At 49.0% G+C, this 21630-nt stretch overlaps 1 protein-coding gene across 1 annotated transcript in view; it reads left to right on the plus strand.

The window, feature by feature from the left end:
• The window catches only part of UBAP2 (ubiquitin associated protein 2), a 95464-nt gene that overhangs the window by 72545 nt on the left and 1289 nt on the right, over positions 1-21630 (plus strand). The window contains exons 12-26 of the mRNA XM_074363160.1: positions 1388-1601; positions 4261-4538; positions 5118-5287; positions 6349-6562; positions 9309-9345; positions 11153-11336; positions 12153-12222; positions 16810-17002; positions 17794-17885; positions 18163-18210; positions 20327-20405; positions 20619-20824; positions 21102-21201; positions 21282-21389; positions 21544-21611. Coding sequence (XP_074219261.1) covers positions 1388-1601; positions 4261-4538; positions 5118-5287; positions 6349-6562; positions 9309-9345; positions 11153-11336; positions 12153-12222; positions 16810-17002; positions 17794-17885; positions 18163-18210; positions 20327-20405; positions 20619-20824; positions 21102-21201; positions 21282-21389; positions 21544-21611 — 2061 coding nt within the window. The remainder of the gene's footprint in view (positions 1-1387; positions 1602-4260; positions 4539-5117; positions 5288-6348; positions 6563-9308; positions 9346-11152; positions 11337-12152; positions 12223-16809; positions 17003-17793; positions 17886-18162; positions 18211-20326; positions 20406-20618; positions 20825-21101; positions 21202-21281; positions 21390-21543; positions 21612-21630) is intronic.

Here is a 21630-nt window from a genome sequence, read left to right on the forward strand (position 1 = left end):
GTGGGAATCGGACACTGTGTGTGTTTGTGTACATGGGAGTGCGTGCGTACCAGTACACATATTTTTAAACTGCCCCTGTTGATGGAAGTGTGTGGGTGGAGTGCAGCAGCCCTGTGCGACGTGTTACCTGAAGCACGGTGCTAGTCACTGAGGCAGTGATTTCATTGTGTTGTGAAACATGCAGAAAGTATGTGAAGATGAAATTAGCTGATTCAGGACAGAGATGAGGTGGGAAAAGAGAGGAAGAATAGAAGCGTTATCCAAGAAGCCTTCATTGAGCAGTGGGCTTGAGCTGGATCTTGGTGGACTGATGGCGACGTGAGAGAGGGCGGCAGGCGGCCTGAGCGCAGGATCTGGAGTAGGGGTCAGTCGTGGTAACAGCCTCTAGCAGAAGCGATCCTGTGAGCGAGTGCCCACAACCTGGAGTTCTGCTCACATTGGAGAGTTTGGGTGTCTTTAGAACAATGGGGATAGCCCGTGCCTTTGGAAATTGGTAACAGAAGTAATTCCTTCAGCTTTCTGCATCTGGCCTCTTGAGGGAATGCCGATCATTTCTGTATTTAACCTTTTAGATGGTTGTGAAAAGTTATTTTTGACAAACTTTTCAGACACTGATCTTGGTAAGTAAAAATGCAGTTGATCCGCCGCTGTGTGTTATCTGGTCAGAGGCTTTCATCCCCCTCAGTCTGGAGAGCCAACCTGACAGGATAGGTGGGGGCTGTAACGTTTTCTTTTATGTACTTTCTCATGGAGCATATTTGGTGTTCTTAGTCATCTGAACACCTTGAAATAAACACGGCAGTGTCCAGGGTGTCTGTTCAGGACACAGATACCTCGTGTGTAATGCAGTGTCTGATTTTGGAAACTTTTAAAGTAAGTGCTGTGACCTGCATTTACTCTTGCAGGGTGACCTCATGGCTGACCTCTTTTAAAACTAAACCTATTAAAACCTTTACAAAAAAATTAAGACAGTTATTCTTCACACATTAAGGGAATACTGTATATTGTTTTTCAAGCTTGTCTTTGTCATTTAATTCAGGATATTCCTCTTTAGTTTAAAAAAAAAAAGGTAGTACTGTGTTTGTGAACATGTGATTTCACTTTTTAAGTAAAATTCCGTTTCTTAAAATCCAGAGAAAATGTTCCTCTTCCTTCTAACCTCTTATATCAGAAATAGGAAGGGTTGCTGGATTTATTTTTTCAGATCTTGTTGCATAATAATATTTTCATGTAGCATTTATTCACATGGGTCTTACTAGTTTAGATGTCCTAAGTTATAATTTTAAAAATCCTTGTGAAAATACATGACGTGTTTTAAAGCTTGAGGTGGAAATTCTGTATTGCTGAGGACTTCTGTTTTTCTTTCCGTTTTTCTTTCCCTTTAAAGTCATCCGTCCTTGGTTCAGGATTTGGAGAGCTTGCACCTTCAAAAATGGCAAACATCACCAGCTCCCAGATTTTGGACCAGCTGAAAGCTCCGAGTTTGGGCCAGTTTACCACCACCCCAAGTTCACAACAGAATAGTACGAGTCCCCCCACAACCACTTCTTCTTGGGACCTCAAGCCCTCAGCGTCCCAGTCCTCAGTCCTTAGTCATTTTGGTAAGTGTGTATTTTCTATGGTGGTTTTCCCCCATTGAGGACATGCTGAGTGTTAGCAGAACTTGTGGATTTGTGAACACTAACGTGGAATTTGCCCAGACATGTATCTGTTTAGTAGGACTTCTGCAGAGTTTCTGAATTAAATCAGTCAGCTTGGTATTATATAGACACCTGCATTCATTCGTTAATATTAGTAGTACGTACTTTGAAGAGATGTGCAGAAGCATGGTAAAGTCATGCAAGTATGAGGAAACAGCATTTTGAGTAAGTGCTTAGTAAGTGACAGATTTTGTTGAGCTTTATTAGAATAAGGTGGTGACGGCAGGTGAAATGTGGGCAGTACTTTACATCACATCATCTAGGTTGCTTTCTGATTCTAACACATGCATGTATCTACCATATTTGGTCCAGCCACAATAGTCTGTGGTTTGTAATTTAAGGGCACCGTGTGTGAGTGGAATGTTTTTTAAGCTGTATCCCATAGACTTTGTGACATTAAACCACCATTTCCCATCAACACACACATTCCACAATAGCAGAGTGTTGCTTCAACCACAGGATTGGCTGTCTGGTTTATGTTTAGGGCATATTGAGAGACATGGAAGCATGTTTCTCTGCTGAAGGTAATGGCTTACTGTTAGCCAAGTACCTGAGACCACTCCCAGGTTTGAAGTCATGTCTACCAAGGAAATTCATGATGGAACCAATGCTCAAGGTTTTTACTGGGGGGCTGGTTACATAGGCACCTGCTACCTAGCACATACCAAAACTTTAGATTTACAGAAGGAAAGCAAGTGTTCAGCATAAACCAAATTGTATAAACATTTGAGGCACAGAAAGTCACTTTTTCAATTAGAGTGCTGGCATCCTTTGCTACCAAAATTCCATGTTCCCTGACAGCAGCCAGGAGCCTATCTTGCAAGCTGCCATTTGTGATGGCAGCTGTAGGCCACCTATGTATATTAAACTTTTTTCTGCACACTTAGTAATGAGTGATACAAGTGTTTAGATTTGAGCATGCTAGTCCCATATTCTTTATAAAGCCTGTCTTCTTTTGTACATGCCTCTAATATCAAACCAAAAATAGATTCATCTGTGATGGAAATAGACTAAGTCATGAGTTGGCAAACCAACTGGATTTTACGTGTTTGTGTAAGTAATTTTTTGGAACACAGCCACAACATTCATTTATGTATTGTCTGCAACTACTTTCAGTCTACAAAGGCAGAGTTGAGTAGTTGCTAACCGATGGCCTTCAAAGCCTAAAATATTTACTGTCTGGTCTTTTGCAGAAAAAGATTGCCAACGTCTAGCCTATATTATAGAAGGTAGCATTTCAAATCAGTGGTGAAAAAGATGGTTTATTGCTATCGGATATCTGGCTAGAAAACGAAGTTGGATTCCTAACTCCCACTCTACCAAAGTGCCAAATGAGTGAAATATTCAAACGTAAATGTAGAACAATAATAGCAAAAAACACAGGGAGGTTTTGATGCACTTGGTGTGAGGTGGACCTTTCTAGATATGACAGGAAACACCATAACCAAATCAAAAGAGACACAGACTATGAAAAATATTTGAAAAATCATATCATAGGCAAAGGGTGACTTCCTTAATACAAAAAGAGTAACTTAAAATCGAGATCAACAGTGATGTGAAAAAAAGGGTCAAAAGAGGGTGTGGACAGAGTTTATGGGCATAGAATACTTAAGTGTGTGCAGTGATTTTTAGGCAGACTTAACGTCATTTTAGTTTGTGTCTTTTATGCCATTTTCCTCCAGTCAAATTAGGAAGGATAAAAGTATGGTATTACAGTGTGTTACAAAGTGTGTGTTCTATCTATGGATAGGAATTTTGAAGTGTTCGTCAAAATTTAAAATATAGTTACTCTTTGGACCAGCGACTCTGTTCTAATAGTTGATCGTGCAGGTGTACTTAGACTTGAGCAAGATGTCTTATACATAAAAATATATTCATTGCAGTGTTGTTTTTCATAGGAAGAGATTGAAAACCTAGAAGTTTATTAGTATAGTGCTAGTTTTAAAAATCAATGCCTGTGTACAATGGATTACTTTATAACAACATCAAAAGAAAGTAGCTCTTCATACATTAATGTGGAACAGTTTCTGAAAACTAAATGGTTTGTGAGGAAGCAAGATACATATAGTGTGTATGTCTGTCTGTCTCTGTATATACATTGAAACAGTATCTGAAGATATTCCAGAAACTGGGTACAGTGCTTCTGTGGAGCAAATCTGGGGACAGGGTGGAAGGGTGATACGTATTTATCATATGTATTTTTCAACCTTTTGGATTTTGTAATACCTTGTATGTTACTTACTGAAAAAAATCAAATAATTTTCAAAAATTAATACAAAATACCCATTCCCTCTCCCATATACTTCAGCATAAACTGAATCTCCTCTCTGTATAAGAAATTAGCTAAAAACCTATTCTCGGGCATCCTTGGCCATTCATCATGTACCTGTTGCACATCACAGACATGCACACACCGCTTCAGCTGGAAGACAATTGGGAGAAGCTCGTGGGGACTGCAGCCCTTCACCATCCGTGGCGGTGGAGAGGGGCACTGAGCCCCTGCTCCTGAATAACTGATTGTGTCCCTTACTCTTCCCCTCCCTCCCTGCACACGTCACAGACTTCAAATCTCAGCCCGAACCGTCCCCTGTTCTTAGCCAGCTGAGCCAGCGGCAGCAGCACCAGACGCCGGCAGTCACTGTTCCTCCTCCTGGGTTGGAGTCCTTTCCTTCCCAGGTGAAACTCCGAGAGTCAACACCCAGAGACAGTAGTACCTCCACTGTGAACAAACTTTTGCAGCTTCCAAGCATGACTGTCGAAAACATCACCGTGTCTGCTCACCAACCACAGCCTAAACACATCAAACTCCCTAAGCGGCGAATACCTCCAGCTTCTAAGGTGGGTCTTCCGTTGCAGAGTCACAGGCCCAGAGGTGGATGTATTTTAACATTTAGTTCGTGTGCTGATTTATTGAGTCTCAGAAACTGTTGTGTGGTGTTTTCAGACACATAGCCTGTTACTTCCTTATGAGGAATTGGCCACTTTTGAGTGACTAGGCTGGTATTAGAAGGAACGGGTTTGTGTTACGCGACAGAGTGCTCATTCACATTATAGATAGATCTGGCTCAGAAAATCTGGTGGCCTTGTGTATTTCACTGTGTTCTGCAGAGGATGAGGGTTCATTGAGCACCAAGTGCTTTCATCACAGGCCCACTCTTCACCCATCTGTCACCGAGTCGCAGTTGGTGGCACTGACCATTCTCTTTTAATTTTTTTTTTTTTTGACTCTTTTCCTTTCTCTTTCTTTTTTAAAAAAAAAAATTCTCTTCCTTTCCCCTTCCTTCAGCCTTTCACTGCATGCTCCTCAGGCCTGCTAGCAGCGTCCCTGGAACCCAGTGCTTGTTCTGCCATGTTATAGGTCTTTGGGACTGGGAATCTCTGACTTCTGTTGCTGACATAATGGTTTTGCTTTTTCAGATCCCAGCTTCTGCAGTGGAAATGCCTGGTTCAGCAGATGTCACAGGATTAAATGTTCAGTTTGGCGCCTTGGAATTTGGATCAGAACCATCTCTCTCTGAATTTGGATCAGCTGCAAGCAGTGAAAATAGTAGCCAGATTCCCATTAGCTTGTATTCAAAGTCTTTAAGGTACGTAGCTTCCCACCTCTGTCTCTGGTTTTGATTGAACTAAGTCCTTTGCAAAGTAAAACAAAATAGAGCCTAAGAAACCACCTGCTGGAGAAAATACACCCTACAGTAAATGGGTTAGTGCAGCCGTTACCAGTGTCTAATTCCAGAACTTCTCTTCAGTTTCCCTAAAAAGAGCCCTGTGCCTGTGAGCAATCACTCTCAGTTTCCCCTCCCCCATTCCCGGAAGCCGGTGGTCTGTCTCTGCATTTGCCTTTTCTGGACATTTCATATAATTGGAAAATTGTAATATGTGGCCTTTTGTGTGCCTTCTTTCACTAAGTATAGTGTTTTCAAAGTTGGTTCATGTTGTAGCTTGTATGCATTTTATTTCTAATAATATTTCATTGTGCAGATATCCCTCCCACATTTGTTTATCCATTCATTAGCTGATGGACGTTTGGGTTGCTTCCACTTTTTGGCTGTTATGAATCAGGCCACTGTGAACATTCAGTTACAGATTTTGTGTGCTCTTGTTTCTTTTAGATATATACCTAGAAATTGCTAGGTCATATGTTAACTCTCATATTTAAGCCCTTGAGGACTGTCAAACTCTGCCACAGTGGCTGCAGCATTTTACATTCCTACCGGTAATTATGAGGGATGCAGTTTCTATACATCTTGGCCAACACTTACTTTCCTTCAGTAGAATATTTTATGAATAGAGAATCCCAGATTTGGGTTTTATTAAATTTTTGACTTCTAGAGCCAAAACCTGATGTTTGCTTGAGTTCCCTTTTTAAGGATGGTCTCAGACATCTGGATTCGTTAAAGATTCTTAAGGATTATTAAAGATGTCCCCTGCCTATCAATTAAATTAGGTGGGTTTAATTTGGGAAGAGCAGGAGGGCCAGTTTTTTTGAACTTCATTTATGTCATTTAAGTAATGCAGCAGTATAAATCTGTAGTTACAGACGGGTTTATTTACTTTACAATGTGACAGTTAAGTGATGACGTAATTCTACTTCATGAAACCCTGTAAAAGTGACACAAGTCTGTCTGATGTCTTTTATTCTTTGTAGTGATTCTTTGAATACCTCTCTCCCAATGACCAGTGCAGCACAAAGCCCCACCTGCACAGCGTCAGTCCTCACCTCCTCCAGCCCAACCAGCTCGTCTCTGAGCCCCGCCGGCCCGGCAACAGTGTCCCCCTCCTACGACCAGAGCTCTGCGCACAGCAGGCCCGCGTACCGGAGCTCTGTGAGCCCGTCGCAGTCAGCTCCAGGAACCGCCCCGGCAAGTGGTCTTTCAGGTCTCTCCTTGTAGGTAATCCTGCTGGGAGCTCAGTGCGCAGGTTGGGAAATTACGCTTTTTGGCTGAGATTTCCTTTTAGAAATTGGCTGACCTTTTGAGCAGGATCTGTAGAGTTTGTTAAATTTGCCGGTAATGGCCATCTCGCTGGAAACCTGCGTTTCAAGCAGCCAGGCGAGAGGGATGTGTGGGTGGGCCCAGAGGCGTGGTGGAAGGATAGTGTCGGGTACACCCCGAGTTGCTCAGAGTGGTTTGGATGGGGCAGGAGGGGAACACGGTCTTGTCTGTGATATTTTACCTCCTGTAAGGCAGACATTTAAGCATTACCAGTGAGGGTTAAAGAGTAGACAAGAACATGAAAATAATAAAAATAATTAAGTTGGCATAGCAGGAATTTGGGTACATTTTCTTTTGTTTTTTCCTCCTTCCTTTTCCATCTTTTATATTAGATGTTTTCCTCCAATGTCTGGTGATTGCAGTCCGCCTACTTGACACTAGAAGGTTAAGTGTTTGTGGGGGTAGGTTGGTGACTGGGCTGAGGTGTGGGGCCCTGTGGGCGGCCACGTCTTTGGGGCTGGGGGGCTCCTTTGTCAGCCCCCGTGGGCCTCTTCTGTTTGTTTGAATTCCCCGGGGACGATTCTCCTAGTCTTCTCCCTTCAGGGCCTGTGTCTGTCTGTCAGTGTCTTAAGAGCCTAGCAGGAAGAGAAGGCTGCCATCAGAATATTCGTTTTGCCTGCATTGATGTGATCCATCTTTTTTTTCTTTTATCCCTGCAGTACCCCAGGCCATGCGTTACCCTGTTGATGAAATTTAGAGCTTGTGGGAGAAGGTGGAAGGGGGTGTCCACCCTGCTGTGCAGGGTTTAGAAACTTCTCCTACACCTGTCCCCCCCTCCACACCCACTGAGCTGCGTCAGGTGCCATCCTGCATCTGCTGTACTTTGCTGTACAAAATTTTTTTGCTGTCGTTTTGCACCTTTATTAGTCTTTCTGGGTTTACATATTTTTAAAAAGTCATGTATTCTTGACCTGTCTTTTTCAAGAAATTTATTCTTGTAATTTCCAGTGTGGTAACCACTGGCCACATGTAGTGGTTTATTTAAAAGCTGAGTTTCTCAGACACACACACTGTGAACGCTCAGTGTCTAGATGTGGGGAGTCGCCGCGGTGTAGGACCGCGCACATGGGGACTGTTCCCGGTACTGCAGAGCCTGTGGTTCCCTGGGACGGTGCTGGTCTGTAGTTTCTAAAATACGAATCAGACCACGTGCCACCCAGGCTCAGCCCTCCGCCATCTCCGCGGCATCTCGGTGCCGGCTCTCGTTCCCGTTCGCCTTCCTGTTCCGTTTGTCCGTATCACTGTTGACCTCATTGCTTGCTCAGCTAATCGAAATAAAACCCCTGCAGTTTTCTGATCTCTTGGTCATTTGATACTTTACGTTTGTTCCCACCATGTTTCTGCCTAGAATTTCCCCCACCCCAACTAATGTGGCTCCTTTGTTGTGACAGTTTGTCCATTGTTCATGTTTTAAAAATGCTTTTCAAGGTGGAATGGAATATAATCCTAAGGTATGATGGCAACCATTTCCTGTTCCCCTTTTCCATCCGTTTTATCTGGTGTAGTTTTGGGGAGACTGTGCTGTCGAGGATGCACGTGCTTGCTGTCGTGTGCACGTACTTACTGAGGAGTGAACCTCGCTGAGGGAGGCAGAGTGGAACTTCAGTTGCTCTCCGTCTGTCTTCATATATTGGTGTTTCTGTTCTCCTGACTTTAGTCTTTTATTTTAACCCATGTTTTGTGTCACATTTTTCCTCTGGCAGCTCTGTTTTATTGCCTACATTTCTTATAAATAATCTCACATTGTTTTAAGAAAAAAAATATATTGTAAGTAACATTTTATGAGCAGAAATTGTATGGGACCTAGGTTAAGGCAGAGGCAACAGCTCTAAGGTCTGTCTTTTTCTTTAGTAGTTTTGCCATTTGTAGGAGGGTCGTCTCCTTAGCTTCCTTCCCCCGTCCAGGGCTGGTGTCCGAGCCCTGCAGGCCCCGCAGCCGACCGCTCTGGGCAGGGCCTCCCCCGTGAGTCTGCGGAAGGGAAGCTGGCCTTGTGGGGATGCCGCCTCCTGTGTGTAGGTGCCAGTGAGATGCTCTGCAGTTAAACCAGTTCTGTGCAGATTCTGTTCTTTTCGGGACTACCACCCTGTCCTAACATACTGTTTCCCCGCCCAGTTCAGAAAAAAACATGTTTCAAAGTATCATCTCTTTTTCTCTGAGAAACAATTTATTAATAATATGAAATATGATAATTCTCTTGTACTAAAGTTATCTTTGTTATAATTTGGAAATGTTTTCTTTCTTGTGTGAGTGGTCTTGGGAGACAGGAGTCGCACGACATAGAAAGGCTTGTGATTTGAATAGAAAGAGGGTCCCAGGTTCTTCCTGCGGCTTAATTTTGGGGACTGTTTCATTGCTTCCTGCGATTTGAGTCTTACATTGTATCTGTACTAGTTCCTTGAATACCCAGTTTGGTTTTCAGAGATGTCAGCTCTTCGGGATTTATTAAGAATTTGTTGTATTGCCTCTCCTTTTATTAAGAAACAAAATAAAACAAGCCACAGTTCTTTGATTAATCTGTACTTCATGTGTTTGTGGCTAAATCCTAAAGGAAAGTCGTCTAGGTTGTCATTTGATTTCTGTGGGTTTGCTCACTTTCTTTTCATCTTTCTTGCAGAATGGACATGGTAGTCGAAGTCAGCAGGCAATAGACAGTAAGTATATAAGCTAACTGTTGTGGCTGGTGGAAACCAAAGAGAAAAAGAGCACAGCTGATGTGATGGGGAAAACAGCTGGCCAGTGGCTGATTCTGCAGAAAGTCCTTTCGCGGTTTCTCTGATAGCTGTCTCTGACCCATCGTTGGCATCATTTCTTTGGGTTTAGAGTTTCAAGTAGAGATTCCCATGTGACCGACTTGTAGCTGACGGTGTTATTAGAAATGTCATAGCCACAGCGAAAAGGAGGTAATCGTCTTGTGTTATTCTCCCCAAGTCAGACTGCACCCCCAGTGTGGAGTGTGGTACTAATTAAGCTTTTGCTCAGAGGCCCCTGTTCCAAGATGGTCTAAAGGGCTCTCACTCCAATAATGTGAAAGACTTTTAAAGCAAAAATTGGTGTGCTAGTTCAGGAAAGACCTTGTGAGGAAGAGAGGGAAAATGTTGCTCACTGTAAACACTTGGGAGAAAATGAAGGGGACCCCCCCCCCCCCCAGTCTAGTACAGCTCAGTGATCACTGGAGACAGCACTGGTGAATCCCTGTTAGTTGTTTCCTTTGTTCTTGGCTAGTTTGTCTGTGATGGTGTATGGTGATTTTTGTCCATCATTCCGTAAGGCCAAATGGGTATCTGTACAGGGTATGGAAGTCAGAAAGATCCTTTTATTTCGGAATTTTTGGAGTATGGGTATGGAATTTTGCCAGACCAGCAGTGGGCCTCGGCTGGAATCAAAATGGCGCATGTGAATTGCCCAGGGTTGGATTTGGTGTTGTTTGGCCACTGGAGCTGTTTGGAGATACACTGGTAGCTCTGAGAACGTTGGCTGTCACAGGAGGTTGGAGTTCACAGGCCGTGGTGGAAAGGGAGGTTCTTTTGTCCAGGCATGGGGTTGAGAACACACAGAGGTGTGCTAGGTTATTTGGAGATTTTAAGTAAGATGCTGAGATACGAAATGTCCATAAGACACAGTGTGCATTTCAGATTGGTTTTTATCTCCTGTGCTCTCTTCTCCCCCCCCTCCCCCCCCCACAGTTTTTTTGAGAGGCTTTCCATGAACCTGTTATCAGTGTGATCTATACCCAGGGAGCTGAGTGTTGGGGTCTGAGTTTGGGGCCAGGGACACCTGTTTGCCTGTCTGGTTTCTGGAGGAACAGGTGTCATCTGGGAAGGACTGTCAGGAAGGTGCTCACTCTGTGAGCTGACCAAACCGAGTGTCGCCCTCTTGCTGCCTGTGTTTGCCTTCCAGTCATCCTCCCTTTTAGAGGCAGCGTGTGTTCCCCTGGGCTCCCAGGGCTTCCTGCAGGAAAGGCGCTTCTCCCCCCTGACTGGGAAAGACAGTGATGCTGTGGTTCCAAGCACGTATCTGAGTTGTGTGTGTGGATGGCACTGAAACTGTCTTTTCTGCGCCAGCCCCCTCCTGCCTTAGATTGACTTTGAGCTTTCACAAGGTCAGCCTGATTTGATACTCTTTTGATAGAAGCAAATAACTAACCCCCAAGTGGTTCACCCACCAGAGAGTCACTCTCCCCTGTTGTGCCGCACGTTGTAACCATATTTCTCAATCTTAGAGCCTCTTTCCCTGGGAAAGAGGTCATTTCCCACTCTTGGCCAGAGTTCTGTGTTCTGACCGTCCTTGCCATAGTCACATCAGACAGAGAAGGGACCATCTTGGTGGCATACTTGGGCATTTTCCCTGGGGAGTATAACTTTGTATCTGTCTCAGCGAAGCCTGTCATGTCACAGAACAGTCAGCATATTTCAGATACTCAAGGTTGGTTCTGGAGCTAAACAGGTGTGTTTTTTACAGCTACTTCATCCGTTCCAGCTCCAAAGACAGCAGACCCGCCCTCTGCCCTCCCGTCTGCGGGCTCCCTGCCCAGCACCACCTCCTGCACTCCACTTCTGCCCCCTGTGTCCCAGCACACTGCCACTCTGCCTGCCTTGTCCCAGCCTGGTGACCTGTCCGGCAGCCCCCTCTCTCAGCTAAGCAGGTATGGGGAAAATGGGGGCCTGGAGTTGGAGGCTCACCAGGGCGAAGTCCTGGAGCCCTTACAGAAGGCTGTTCCCACCAACAAAACCACTGTCACCCCCAGCACGACCTCCTGGTCCTTTGCAGTAATGCTCCAGTGTCACTTTTGGCCAGGTGGGGTCTCTGAAGCACCTGGAGTGACAGCCTTGCGGGCCTGAAATGTCTCTGCTGTGATGGAGCACTGGGTCCCCTGGGGAATGGGTGGGTCCAAGGGCCCTCTGCTGTTCTTCAAGGAGGAAGGCTCAGGAGGAAGCCCCGAGCCTAGTTTTCCCCCCACATCTGGGCCTTGTCCCTGTGACGTGGACTGAGAATGATGGCAGTTCTCTGGCTTGTACTTGTCAGGGTTTCAGAGATCAAGTTATCAGAACAGGGCGCAGGAGAATGGGATATGGCTGGTCCTTACTCTGAGAGAGCTCTCCACATGGTTTGAATTTTGGATTTGATGGGAATTCAATGTCTGACTCTGGCACATGGGGTTGCATGTAGGAACTTTATTCAGAAGCCTCACACACAGATTTAATGGGGTCTCCAAGGTTGGGAGTGTGATCCTGTACTTGTTTACAGGCTATCGAGCACATGGCTAGAGTTGCCTGAATCTGGCTCTGTAGGTTTCCCAGGCCCTCATGGCGAGTGACCCCTTAGATAATTTCTAACCACCAGAACACCTGGACTGGGTTCCAAGGTGATAGGGAACGAAGGGTGAGAAGCCTGAAGCCGGGCCCCCCTGCATGGAGTGACTTGGTGGGGTGGACACATGGTGCTCTGTTTTGTCTTCTAGCTCCCTCTCCAGCCATCAGAGCAGCCTCCCGTCTGCACACGCAGCCCTCTCCTCCAGCACGGCACACACAGTAAGTGTTCTCTAGGCCCCTTACCCACCACCCTGCTCAGCCAGCTTGGAGCTGAGTCATGTGCAGGTGGGGTTCAGTGTGTGGAGTACACACATTTCAAATACTCTCGATGGCTTGGCTGCAGTGTCTTTATCTGGGTATGTGGTTTGAACGGATGGTTTCGTAGGCACCGTGGAGAACATCCTGCTTCCCTAAGTCCGTGCCTCTGTGGAAGAATTGGTCCCCCAGACCTGGTACATGATTGGCAGGGCTGTCGGGTGGTGAATTTGTTCCCCAGAATTCACCGAGCTCCCTGTTTGTTATAGGAGACCTTTCTACCTAGCAGGATTGGTTTTATTTATTGTCTGGGACTTTTTTTGGGGGGGAGGAGGTAATTAGGTTCATTTCTTTTTTTAATGGAACTACTAGGGATTGAACCCAGGACCTTGTGCATGCTAAGCACATGCTCCACCACTGAGCTGCACCCTCCCCACCAGGACTTGTTTTATTGAGGTATTTGCAAGCTTTTTAGAGGAAAGTACACTCCTTGCTAGCTTGTGCTTGGCTCCATGGACAAGTCAAGTTTAATTGAGAACATCCTTCCTGGATAGCGCTGTGTTACTTTGCGAAGGCCCTTGTAGAGAGAGTGAAGGGCAAAGGGAGAGCTTTATGAGGCGTATCCATCCTTTGCCACATGCACTCGTGGTCCTGGGAGTCTTCCTGGTTGTGGCGTCAGGTGTTTCGTTCACTCGACCACAGTGTGCCATCTCCTCCAGCTCAGAGGCAGAGACTTTGGGAAGGTGGCTGCTAGAGAAGGGAGTGTGGAGAGGCAAGAATGGAAGCACAGTTCGGGCACCAGCTGACAAGGGTCCTGACGTACCAAAGAGCACCCTTACGTGTGGTTACGGAGGTGCGCCCTCTGAACTGTGGAGCCGGGGGCGTGGTTCCCGTCGCCGGGCTCAGGCCAGTCTGTGCGGGCAGAAGCTGGGAGAGACTGGAACATAGGGAACTGTGGCAGGACAGGTGCCTGGAAAGAGCAAACTTCCTCAGAGTTGGAGTAGATGGGTCCCAGACAGGGAGGGAAGTCTTGGGTGCAGATGAGTGGGGCAGTTGGGAAATTGAGGCAGTTTGTTTCCTCTGAGAAGGTGTATTTCAAATCTTTGGCTGTAAATGAAGTGATGGAAAAAGTTCGATTCTTTCTTTCATCGGGATCTGGCTAATACTATGGCTTTCAGACTGTAGTTTTACAAGTGAAATCTTACCCACAGTTCATGGTCTTCAAACACATAGATCACCACCTTTCTGGCAGAGCCTGAGGGTAATGTCTCTGCCTTTGGACTAAGGGCCTGCCCATCAGCCAGCGCTTCCTGTTTGGCCAGTGGGAAGCCATGCGATGTCCCCACTGTGAGCCCTGGAGAGCTGGCCTCCTGTCCCCTGGGCACTGTGTTTGGAGCCTGGAGCCCTTGCTTTCATGGGTCAGCTGCACTCTGTGTCTTAGCAAGAAACTCCAAATGGTGCAGTCCCAGCGGCTGCAGCCAGAATCGCCTTGTACGGTTGCTAGTGTTGTTCTAAGATTTAGTAACAAAAGGCATAAGAAGATACGTACTGGAAAGGTTTTCTGTCTCTCGTGTGCTCCCCTCTCCCCCTCTTCCTACTACTGTCTTGATCCTCTAGAGTTTCTTTTTTTAGCCCATAAAATAGAAAATGCATTCACAGTCGCTTTCCCTTTGCCTTCTGCCCCTTCCTGTACTGTAAATGGGGACTTTCCACACAGTGTCCTTCCAGGTTTTCCCTCATGTAACAGTGTGTCTTCAGGAGGTTTCTGTGTTGAAACAGAGTTCTTTGTTCCTTTTTCAAAGCTCTGCTGCTTATATTACCAGTTCTCCTCCGATGGAGCTTTAGGGCCATTTTCAGTCTTACTACCTCAGAACTGTTGCAGGCTCAGTTCTGGACACCACAGTAGAGCGGTTACCACAGGAGAGTGAGTCACATGAATCTTAAGGTTTCTCAGTGCATGTAAATTATGTTTATACTAAATTGTAGCCTATTAGGTGTGCGATAATAGTATTATGTCTTAAAAAAAACAATGCACATAGCTCAATTAAAAATACATTATTAGTGGTTGCCAAGGGGGCAGAGGGCGGGAAGAGATAGACTGGGATTTCAAAATTGTAGAATAGATAAACAAGATTATACTGTATCGCACAGGGAAATATACACAAGATCTTATGGTAGCTCACAGAGAAAGGAATGTGACAGTGAAGATATACATGTTCATGTATAACTGAAAAATTGTGCTCTACACTGGAATTTGACACAACATTGTAAAATGATTATAAATCAATAAAAAAAAGTTAAAAAATACATTATTAGCTTACAAAATGCCAACCATCTGAGCCTTTAGCAAGTTGTAATCTTTTTGCGTTAGTAATATCAAAGGTCACTTGTCATCGTAACAAATATAATGAAAAGATTGCAAATATTGAGAGAATTACCAACATGTGACACACAGACAGGAAGGGAGCAAGTGCTGTTGGAAGAACGGTGCCGACAGCCGTGCTGTTTCGGGTTGTCACAGACCTTGACTTTGTAAGCAGCACAGCATCTGCAAAGCACAAGAGCACAAGAGCTGCCCTCGGTAACCTTCTGTACGTCCTGGTTCATGTGTGTAGCTGTGTCTAGAGGGTCAGCCCTGGAGGTGGAGTCACTGGGCGTTTATCATTTTATACAAATTGCCAGATTGCTCTGCATAGTGATTCTAACCCATTTCCCTTTGACTGGCAATGAATGAAATGTTCTGTTTCCCTACTACCTCCTCAAACGATGTTACCAAACATTTGTATTTTTCCAGTGTGTTAACAGAAAAATGACCTGTCAATATAGTCTTTAATTGAAAGAGTTTGAACATCTATTTTATATGTTGGAAAATTATTAAATTACCTTTTGGGTGAGCTGTTTACAATTGTTCATTTTCCTGTCCGGTCTGTGGCATTTATTTCTTATACTTGGGAGACTAGTAAGTAGCCTCTGGTGATGGGAGATGCAAATATTTTCCACAGGTTTGTCACTTTACAAATATTTTTGGTTTTTAAATAGGTGTATCAGTCTGCCATAGTTCGGTCTTTCCCGCGTTAACCTTAGGAAGGAAACCTAGTGTTTTCTGCTGCCCTTTTTGTTCTGTGGAGGGTCTGGCGCAGCTGTGCTTTTCTGGGCCCATCTGAGGAGCTGAGTGGCAGCTCCGCTGGAGGGACTGAGCGAGCCAGCATCTTGTCTCCCTCCCAGATTTGAGAGGTGAGGGGCAGACAGGAGCCCAGTCAGGGTCCGCTGGAGGAAGGAGAGGCTTGCTGGGCGACTCCTGAGTTCGTGCTGGCAAATCAGGAGCCACTTCTCCAGCAAGCTTCTCTTCTGTGGATTCCCCCACTCCCAAGACTGGGCCTGTTCATTTTTCTGTCCTGTAGTTGGGTTGAAAAGTTGTGTGCCCAGTGATAATCACAGTGCAGTGGGCAGAGCTGTTCTTGCTTCTGTGGCAGGTGTTCTTGGGCGGAAGCCTGACTTTCTGCAGGGACCGTGGAGGGAGGTGCTGGGCAGCCTCTGCCCCGCTCTGGGCTCTCCTGTCCCTGGTTCTGTCCATCTGGGTGGAAGGACCAGGAGTCCTGGGGAGCCCCAGGACACCGTGATTTGAGCTGTCTTCATTTGCTGACCCCTTTCTGGGTGGTAGGGCCCCAACGCCGGGGCTGGGTGGGTGGGGTGGGCTGTGGCGCCGGGACCCGCACAGGCAGAGCTGTCTGCGATGGGAGGCACAGCACACGATGGTCCCTTTCCTCTTGCACCTTCCTGTTCCTTTTCAGCTTCTCCTCCAGGAGTTTCCAGTTGCTTTGTCCTGGATACGTTCTGGTTTGGAGGCTGGTCTCCTGTCTTACCCTTTTCCTCCCTTTTTGGGCCTTGCTTTGCCCAACTGGGTGTCTCTCCTTCACCCACCTAGCAGCCCTTGAAGCCCTTCCTGATACCCATTTCTGGCGCCTGGGCAGGATTCTGGGAACTCAGGCTCTTCAGGGCTTTCTGCCAGGTTTTGCCCTTCCTGCCTCGGTGGTTCTTTTTGTGCAGGCATAGGGCCGGGTGAGCCCTTCTTGGTAGGCCCTGGGGGCCTGCAAAGTGTCACCAGGTTCTGGAGCAAAGGCCTCTCCTGTTGACCACCCGTTACTTCCAGGTTAGACTAGCTGAGAAGCCCAGTTACCCCAGAGGGCTCCTGCGTGGGCTGGGCTGCCCGGGGGTCGGCTCTCTTGAGACTCCTTGCCTTTCTGTGAGGTGATGCTCTGTGCTCATCTCTGACGTAAGGTTTACTGGGGGTTTTGTGCCTTGTTTCACATACCAAAGCAAGAGCAACTTTAAAGATTTTTAGGAGGGTCTTTGGTCATGAATCTCAAATTTAATGTCTTGGTACGCAGCTTATGAGTTGTGTCCCAATGGCCTGCTCTGGCTGTAGTGTGAGGGGCCACAGTGAGCGCCCAGGTCCGTCTGGAGACTGTGGGCCCCCATGCCAGGCTGGTTCTCTTGCACTCTCGTGCTTTGCCCCCAGATCCATGTGTCCTGGCTTTTTTGTTTTGCCAGCATGCCAGCGTGGAGAGCGCCCCTCCCCTCCAGTCCTCAGCCACCTTCACGGCAGCAACCTCTGCCTCGAGTGCCACGTCCTCAGGGCTCAGCCTGCCGAGCAGCATGAACGCAGTGAACAGCCTCTGCCTGGGCGGTACCGCCGTGAGTGCCCCCAGCAGCAGTGCCAGGGCCACGCCCTTGGTGACCTCAGGTGTGTGCCCCAGAGGCCTTTCCTGCTTCCCCAGCCCCTTGAAGGTGCAGCTCGGCCCCCCAGGGAGGAGGGCGAGGTGGGTCCATGGGCATCGGAAGATCAGTCTCCCTCCGGCTCTGCCATTGCTCGCTTGTCCTCTTTGTTCCACTGGCCTCTTGAGGCCCGGTCCTTCCAGTGCTGACGTGGGGGTGGGTGGAGCCAGTCGGGGTGATTCTGAAGTCAGTTTCTGAGGGGGCTGCTCCCCTCGGGCAGGACTCCTGGCAGCCTTGGTGCTTGTAGCTCCCCACTCTTGTGTCCTGGCTCATCCCTGGAGCTGAGATGACGGAGCAGCCACCATGGGCTCCTTCTGGTCACTGGTGTGACTGCCTGTTAGCCAGACCTGGGCAGTCTGTGTGCGCCAAGCTGACTGTGCTTTGGTAAAACTGCTGACCTGCCTTTGACGCAGCCCGTCCCTCTTCGGGCACCAGCCTGCCCGCCTTGTTCTGAGGGGCACATTGTTCCCACTGTTCAGGTTTGCTTGGTGCAGTGTGACCTTCAGGAGTGGGCGGGGCTGGTGTTTCATGTCACAGGGGCATGGAACCCTTTGACGACACGGCCTGAATGTGGTGGCATGTGCTTTTGGTCTCCCCATCCCCAGCATGGCCTCTCTCAGCTGCTTCTGCCCCTCCAGACCGTGGCTGCTTCTGGGGCAGCACCGTGACAGTGAGCTCAACACCCCCGTCCGTCCCCACAGTAGCTGAGGGACCTCACTCTTGTGCTCACTTCACTCCGTTTGATTTTTATCTTTACAGGCAAAGCACCCCCTAACCTGCCGCAGGGGGTGCCTCCCCTGCTGCACAACCAGTACCTCGTGGGCCCCGGAGGACTGCTTCCCGCCTACCCGGTGAGCATGTGCGGGGCTCCTGGGCTCGGGCGGGCGCCTGGCAGGACCTGGTGGGCCTGGGGTTGCGGCAGTCCCTTCCGCAAGCCCGCTGCCACCCGGAGCCCTGGCGTTTCTCTGTCCAGACTCCGTCAGGGCGGGGTGTCTTCCCACAGCAGCCTGACTAGGGCCCCTGCCTGAATGTATCCTCTGCCCCCAGCCTGGTTTTAGGCCCCCACGTGGGCTTGGACTTCCTGGGGGATGGTGTATGGTCCCTAACAGTCGTTTGGTCCTCGTGCAGATCTATGGCTACGATGAGCTCCAGATGCTGCAGTCACGGCTGCCAGTGGTGAGTGGGGTTTGAGGGGGGGAGGTTCGGGCACCTTCCCGAGTCCCACTCCCATGGCCTGGACCACCGCCCTGCCTGGCCTCAGGACACTCAGCCTGAGGACTTCCCTCAGCACCGCTTCCATTTGGTGGTTGTGCCTGGTGCGACTGTAGCCTGGGGATGCGCGTGTCCTGTGCCCCTGCCTAGGGGACGTGAAGACCACTGTGACCTGGGCCCCCAGTAGGCAGCGCCCCTACTCAGTGCGGGTCCTTCTCTTCCCTCACCCCCAACTTTGTTTTTAAAAAAGAAAAAACCATGTAACACAAGATGTGGGGTTGTTTGCTGCCCCAGGAACTTTTTATAACGTCTTCTTCCCCAAGAACTCTCTGGTTGCTGCAGCCTAACTCAGAGGCCGGGGTTGCCTCTTTATTTAGGCCCTTGCTTCCCGGACGAAGCCTTCCCTGGGCTGGCCGCGTGGACAGGCTCACGGTGCAGGACAGGTGCAGAAGGAGGCTCCTGACTGCCGCTCCCTTCTTGTCCAGCGTTTCCCAGGCTCCCAGTAATTTTGAGCAGACCAGGGCATCTGTCACATTGTCAGGGACTGGATGTCTGCTCCACTGGCTATGGTCTTTTCTCTTCCCCAAAGCTTTCTCCCCTGTGAGGTGTCTGTCTTCAGACTCCTCTCCTTGGTGTTGCCCCTCCTGGGTGGGCCACAAGAGGGTTCAGGGAGCCGCAGACACCACCTTCACCTCCTAGGCTCAGTGGTTGAAGCTCGTGTCTCTCAGGAAGATGCTTTCCCACCTCCTGGAATATTTCCAGAGGCTGGTACCTGGGCAGCTCTCCGCACAGTGTGCGAACCAGCAGCCAATCACACTGCTGCTCAGGGGCCTGCAGGATGCTCCAGCTGCTGCCCACGTCTCTGGGGGGCTCTAGCAAGGATATTGAGGACGTGATGGCAGATTTCTAGGGTGGTCACCAGAATTCAGGGTCTCTGGGGATGCCTTAGCCTTAGGGCTTTGCAGGGAAACTAGAAGTGGCCCTGGTCCCCCGACACTCATGAGACCTCCCAGCCACCGGGTGCAGGAGCTCAGAGATGGGATGCAGGAGACGGTCCTGAATGAGTCTGCATGTGGGTGCTGCTCAGGCCTCTAGGAGGGGCTCAGTGAGATCCCAGTCCTGCGAATCATCCTGCTTCGTATTCCCTTTATCACTTTGTGCCTTAGAAGAAATCACCTCTGAGCCTGCCTGCCCTTTGAGGTAGATTTCTTTCATTGTCCCCTTTGGTCATTTCGGCCTTTGGATTTTCTTCTGTGAAAGAGCTCCCCCTCCTGGGCTTCCTCCAGGCCTGTCTCCAGTTGTGTTCCTAATAATTGTGCTTTCCTAGCCCTGCCTCTTGGGGTTCTTGGTTGAGGATGTTATGGCTTTCTTGGCGATTAGCTGGAGATGAGGCCAAAGGAAGGTATACATGCCATTCCTAGACACTGTTAACCACGAGGAAAGCAGGAGGGCTCAGGGCCCCAGGGTGTAGTATGTCCAGGACTGGCAAAGCCCTGAGTGCTGAGGGAGGATCAGGGCAGGCCTCCCCTTCTCCGCAGTTTTGCCCTTTGGCATCCACACTTCCTGTGGCTCCTGTGTCAGTGTTGCCAGGGCAGAGTGGGTGGCGAGAGGCTAGTTCCTGCCCTGACCCGAGTGCTTCCTGCACCTGTACCTACCTGGTATCGCTGCCCTTACTCCTGTTAAACCATTTAGGCTCCTCCTGCCCTTTCATAGGTTTCTACTTGTCTAGTCAACTTTCCTAGCTGCCCTTGAGAATCCTTCTCCCTGGAGAAGCCAGTAGAGTTGGTTTGGCCGGTGGCATTCACCAGCATCCTTCTGCGGTGTGAAATGGACGTGTTTGATTGGGCCTCCAATGGCTCTGCCTGGGGAAGGCTGAGGGGCTGGTTAGTTTTGTCTGCGTTCGTGTGGCTGCCACATGGCTCAGCTCTGAAGGGCACCACTTGTTTTGAGTTCTCCGAGTGCTGCCCTCTGGAGGTGCACGTGTGATATCCCCGCAGCCGGAGCAGAGCGCCTGGGCTCCCTGCAGGGGAGGGGTGGGGCAAGGCCGTTCTGCTGACTGGGCGTCTCTCGTCTCTCCTAGGATTACTATGGGATTCCTTTTGCTACACCCACAGCCCTTGCCAGTCGAGATGGGAGCCTCACTAATAACCCATATTCAGGTTAGTCTTGTTCAGGGGGTTAGGAAAGCGGGGCATCCAGTTGGCCTGTAGTTCATCCCGAGTCTGGCAACAGAAGCAGACAGGCTGCCAAAACCTGCCAGCTTCCTGTTGTTGAGCTGGCCCCCAGACCTGTTCCTGTTTGCAGGGGCCAGTCTGGCTTTTTTCTGGTTGGATATGGGGCAGTGATTGGATTCAGTGCTCCTCTTCTCCTAGGTGATGTCACGAAGTTTGGCCGAGGTGACTCTGCCTCCCCTGCGCCCCCCACCACACTGGCTCAGCCACAGCAGAGCCAGTCGCAGGCCCACCACACAGCCCAGCAGCCCTTTCTGAATCCTGCGCTGCCACCTGGCTACAGCTACACTGGCCTCCCCTACTACACAGGCATGCCCAGTGCCTTCCAGTACGGGCCCACCATGTTTGTGAGTAACGAGGGGGATGTTACTCCAGCTCCAGCGAGCAGAAGCAGGGAGGGAAGGACAGGTCCCCACTCAGTCTCTCTCCTGGCCTCGAGGAATGAGTCAGGCTGGGAGTGAAGTTACCTTCCCCTCTTTTAGATTCTAGTGTGTGTTGTTGCGCTAATGAAGACAGGTCCCTAGTGGGTGTGTCACCTGCTGCCTAAGGCTAAGCTGGGGGTACGTGACCTGCTCCCCCTGCTCTGTTCCTCCACTAATGCCTCTCCTGCTTGCCCCCCACCAGGTCCCTTCAGCCTCAGCCAAGCAGCATGGTGTGAGCCTTAACACCCCCACCACCCCCTTCCAGCAGGCCAGTGGTTACGGCCAGCACAGCTACAGCGCAGGTGAGGGGTGCTCCGGGCACAGAGGTGCGAGTGGAACAGACTTGCCTAGCTTACACATGCTCTTGTCCCCTGCCTGCCAGGTTATGACGACCTGACCCAGGGGACAGCAGCGGGAGACTACACCAAGGGTGGCTACGGTGGATCATCGCAGGCACAAAACAAGTCTGCAGGTTCTGGGCCTGGCAAAGGTAGCGTCTGCCCCTCCTTTCCAGGACTGAGGCCCAGAGGAGTCATCTCCTACCCTGCCTACTCCTCAGGCGAGGCTACCCCAGAGTGCCCCTGGAGGTGGGGGAGGCTGGAGCTGGGACCAGCTGCAGTGGGAACAACTGCTTTTCCTCCTAGGAGTGTCCGCATCTTCAAGCACCAGTGGTCTCCCTGATATGACTGGTTCTGTCTACAACAAGACCCAGGTGAGGGAGGACGGATGCT

This window comes from Camelus bactrianus, chromosome 4 (assembly GCF_048773025.1).
Source record: "Camelus bactrianus isolate YW-2024 breed Bactrian camel chromosome 4, ASM4877302v1, whole genome shotgun sequence".
NCBI lineage: Eukaryota > Metazoa > Chordata > Mammalia > Artiodactyla > Camelidae > Camelus > Camelus bactrianus.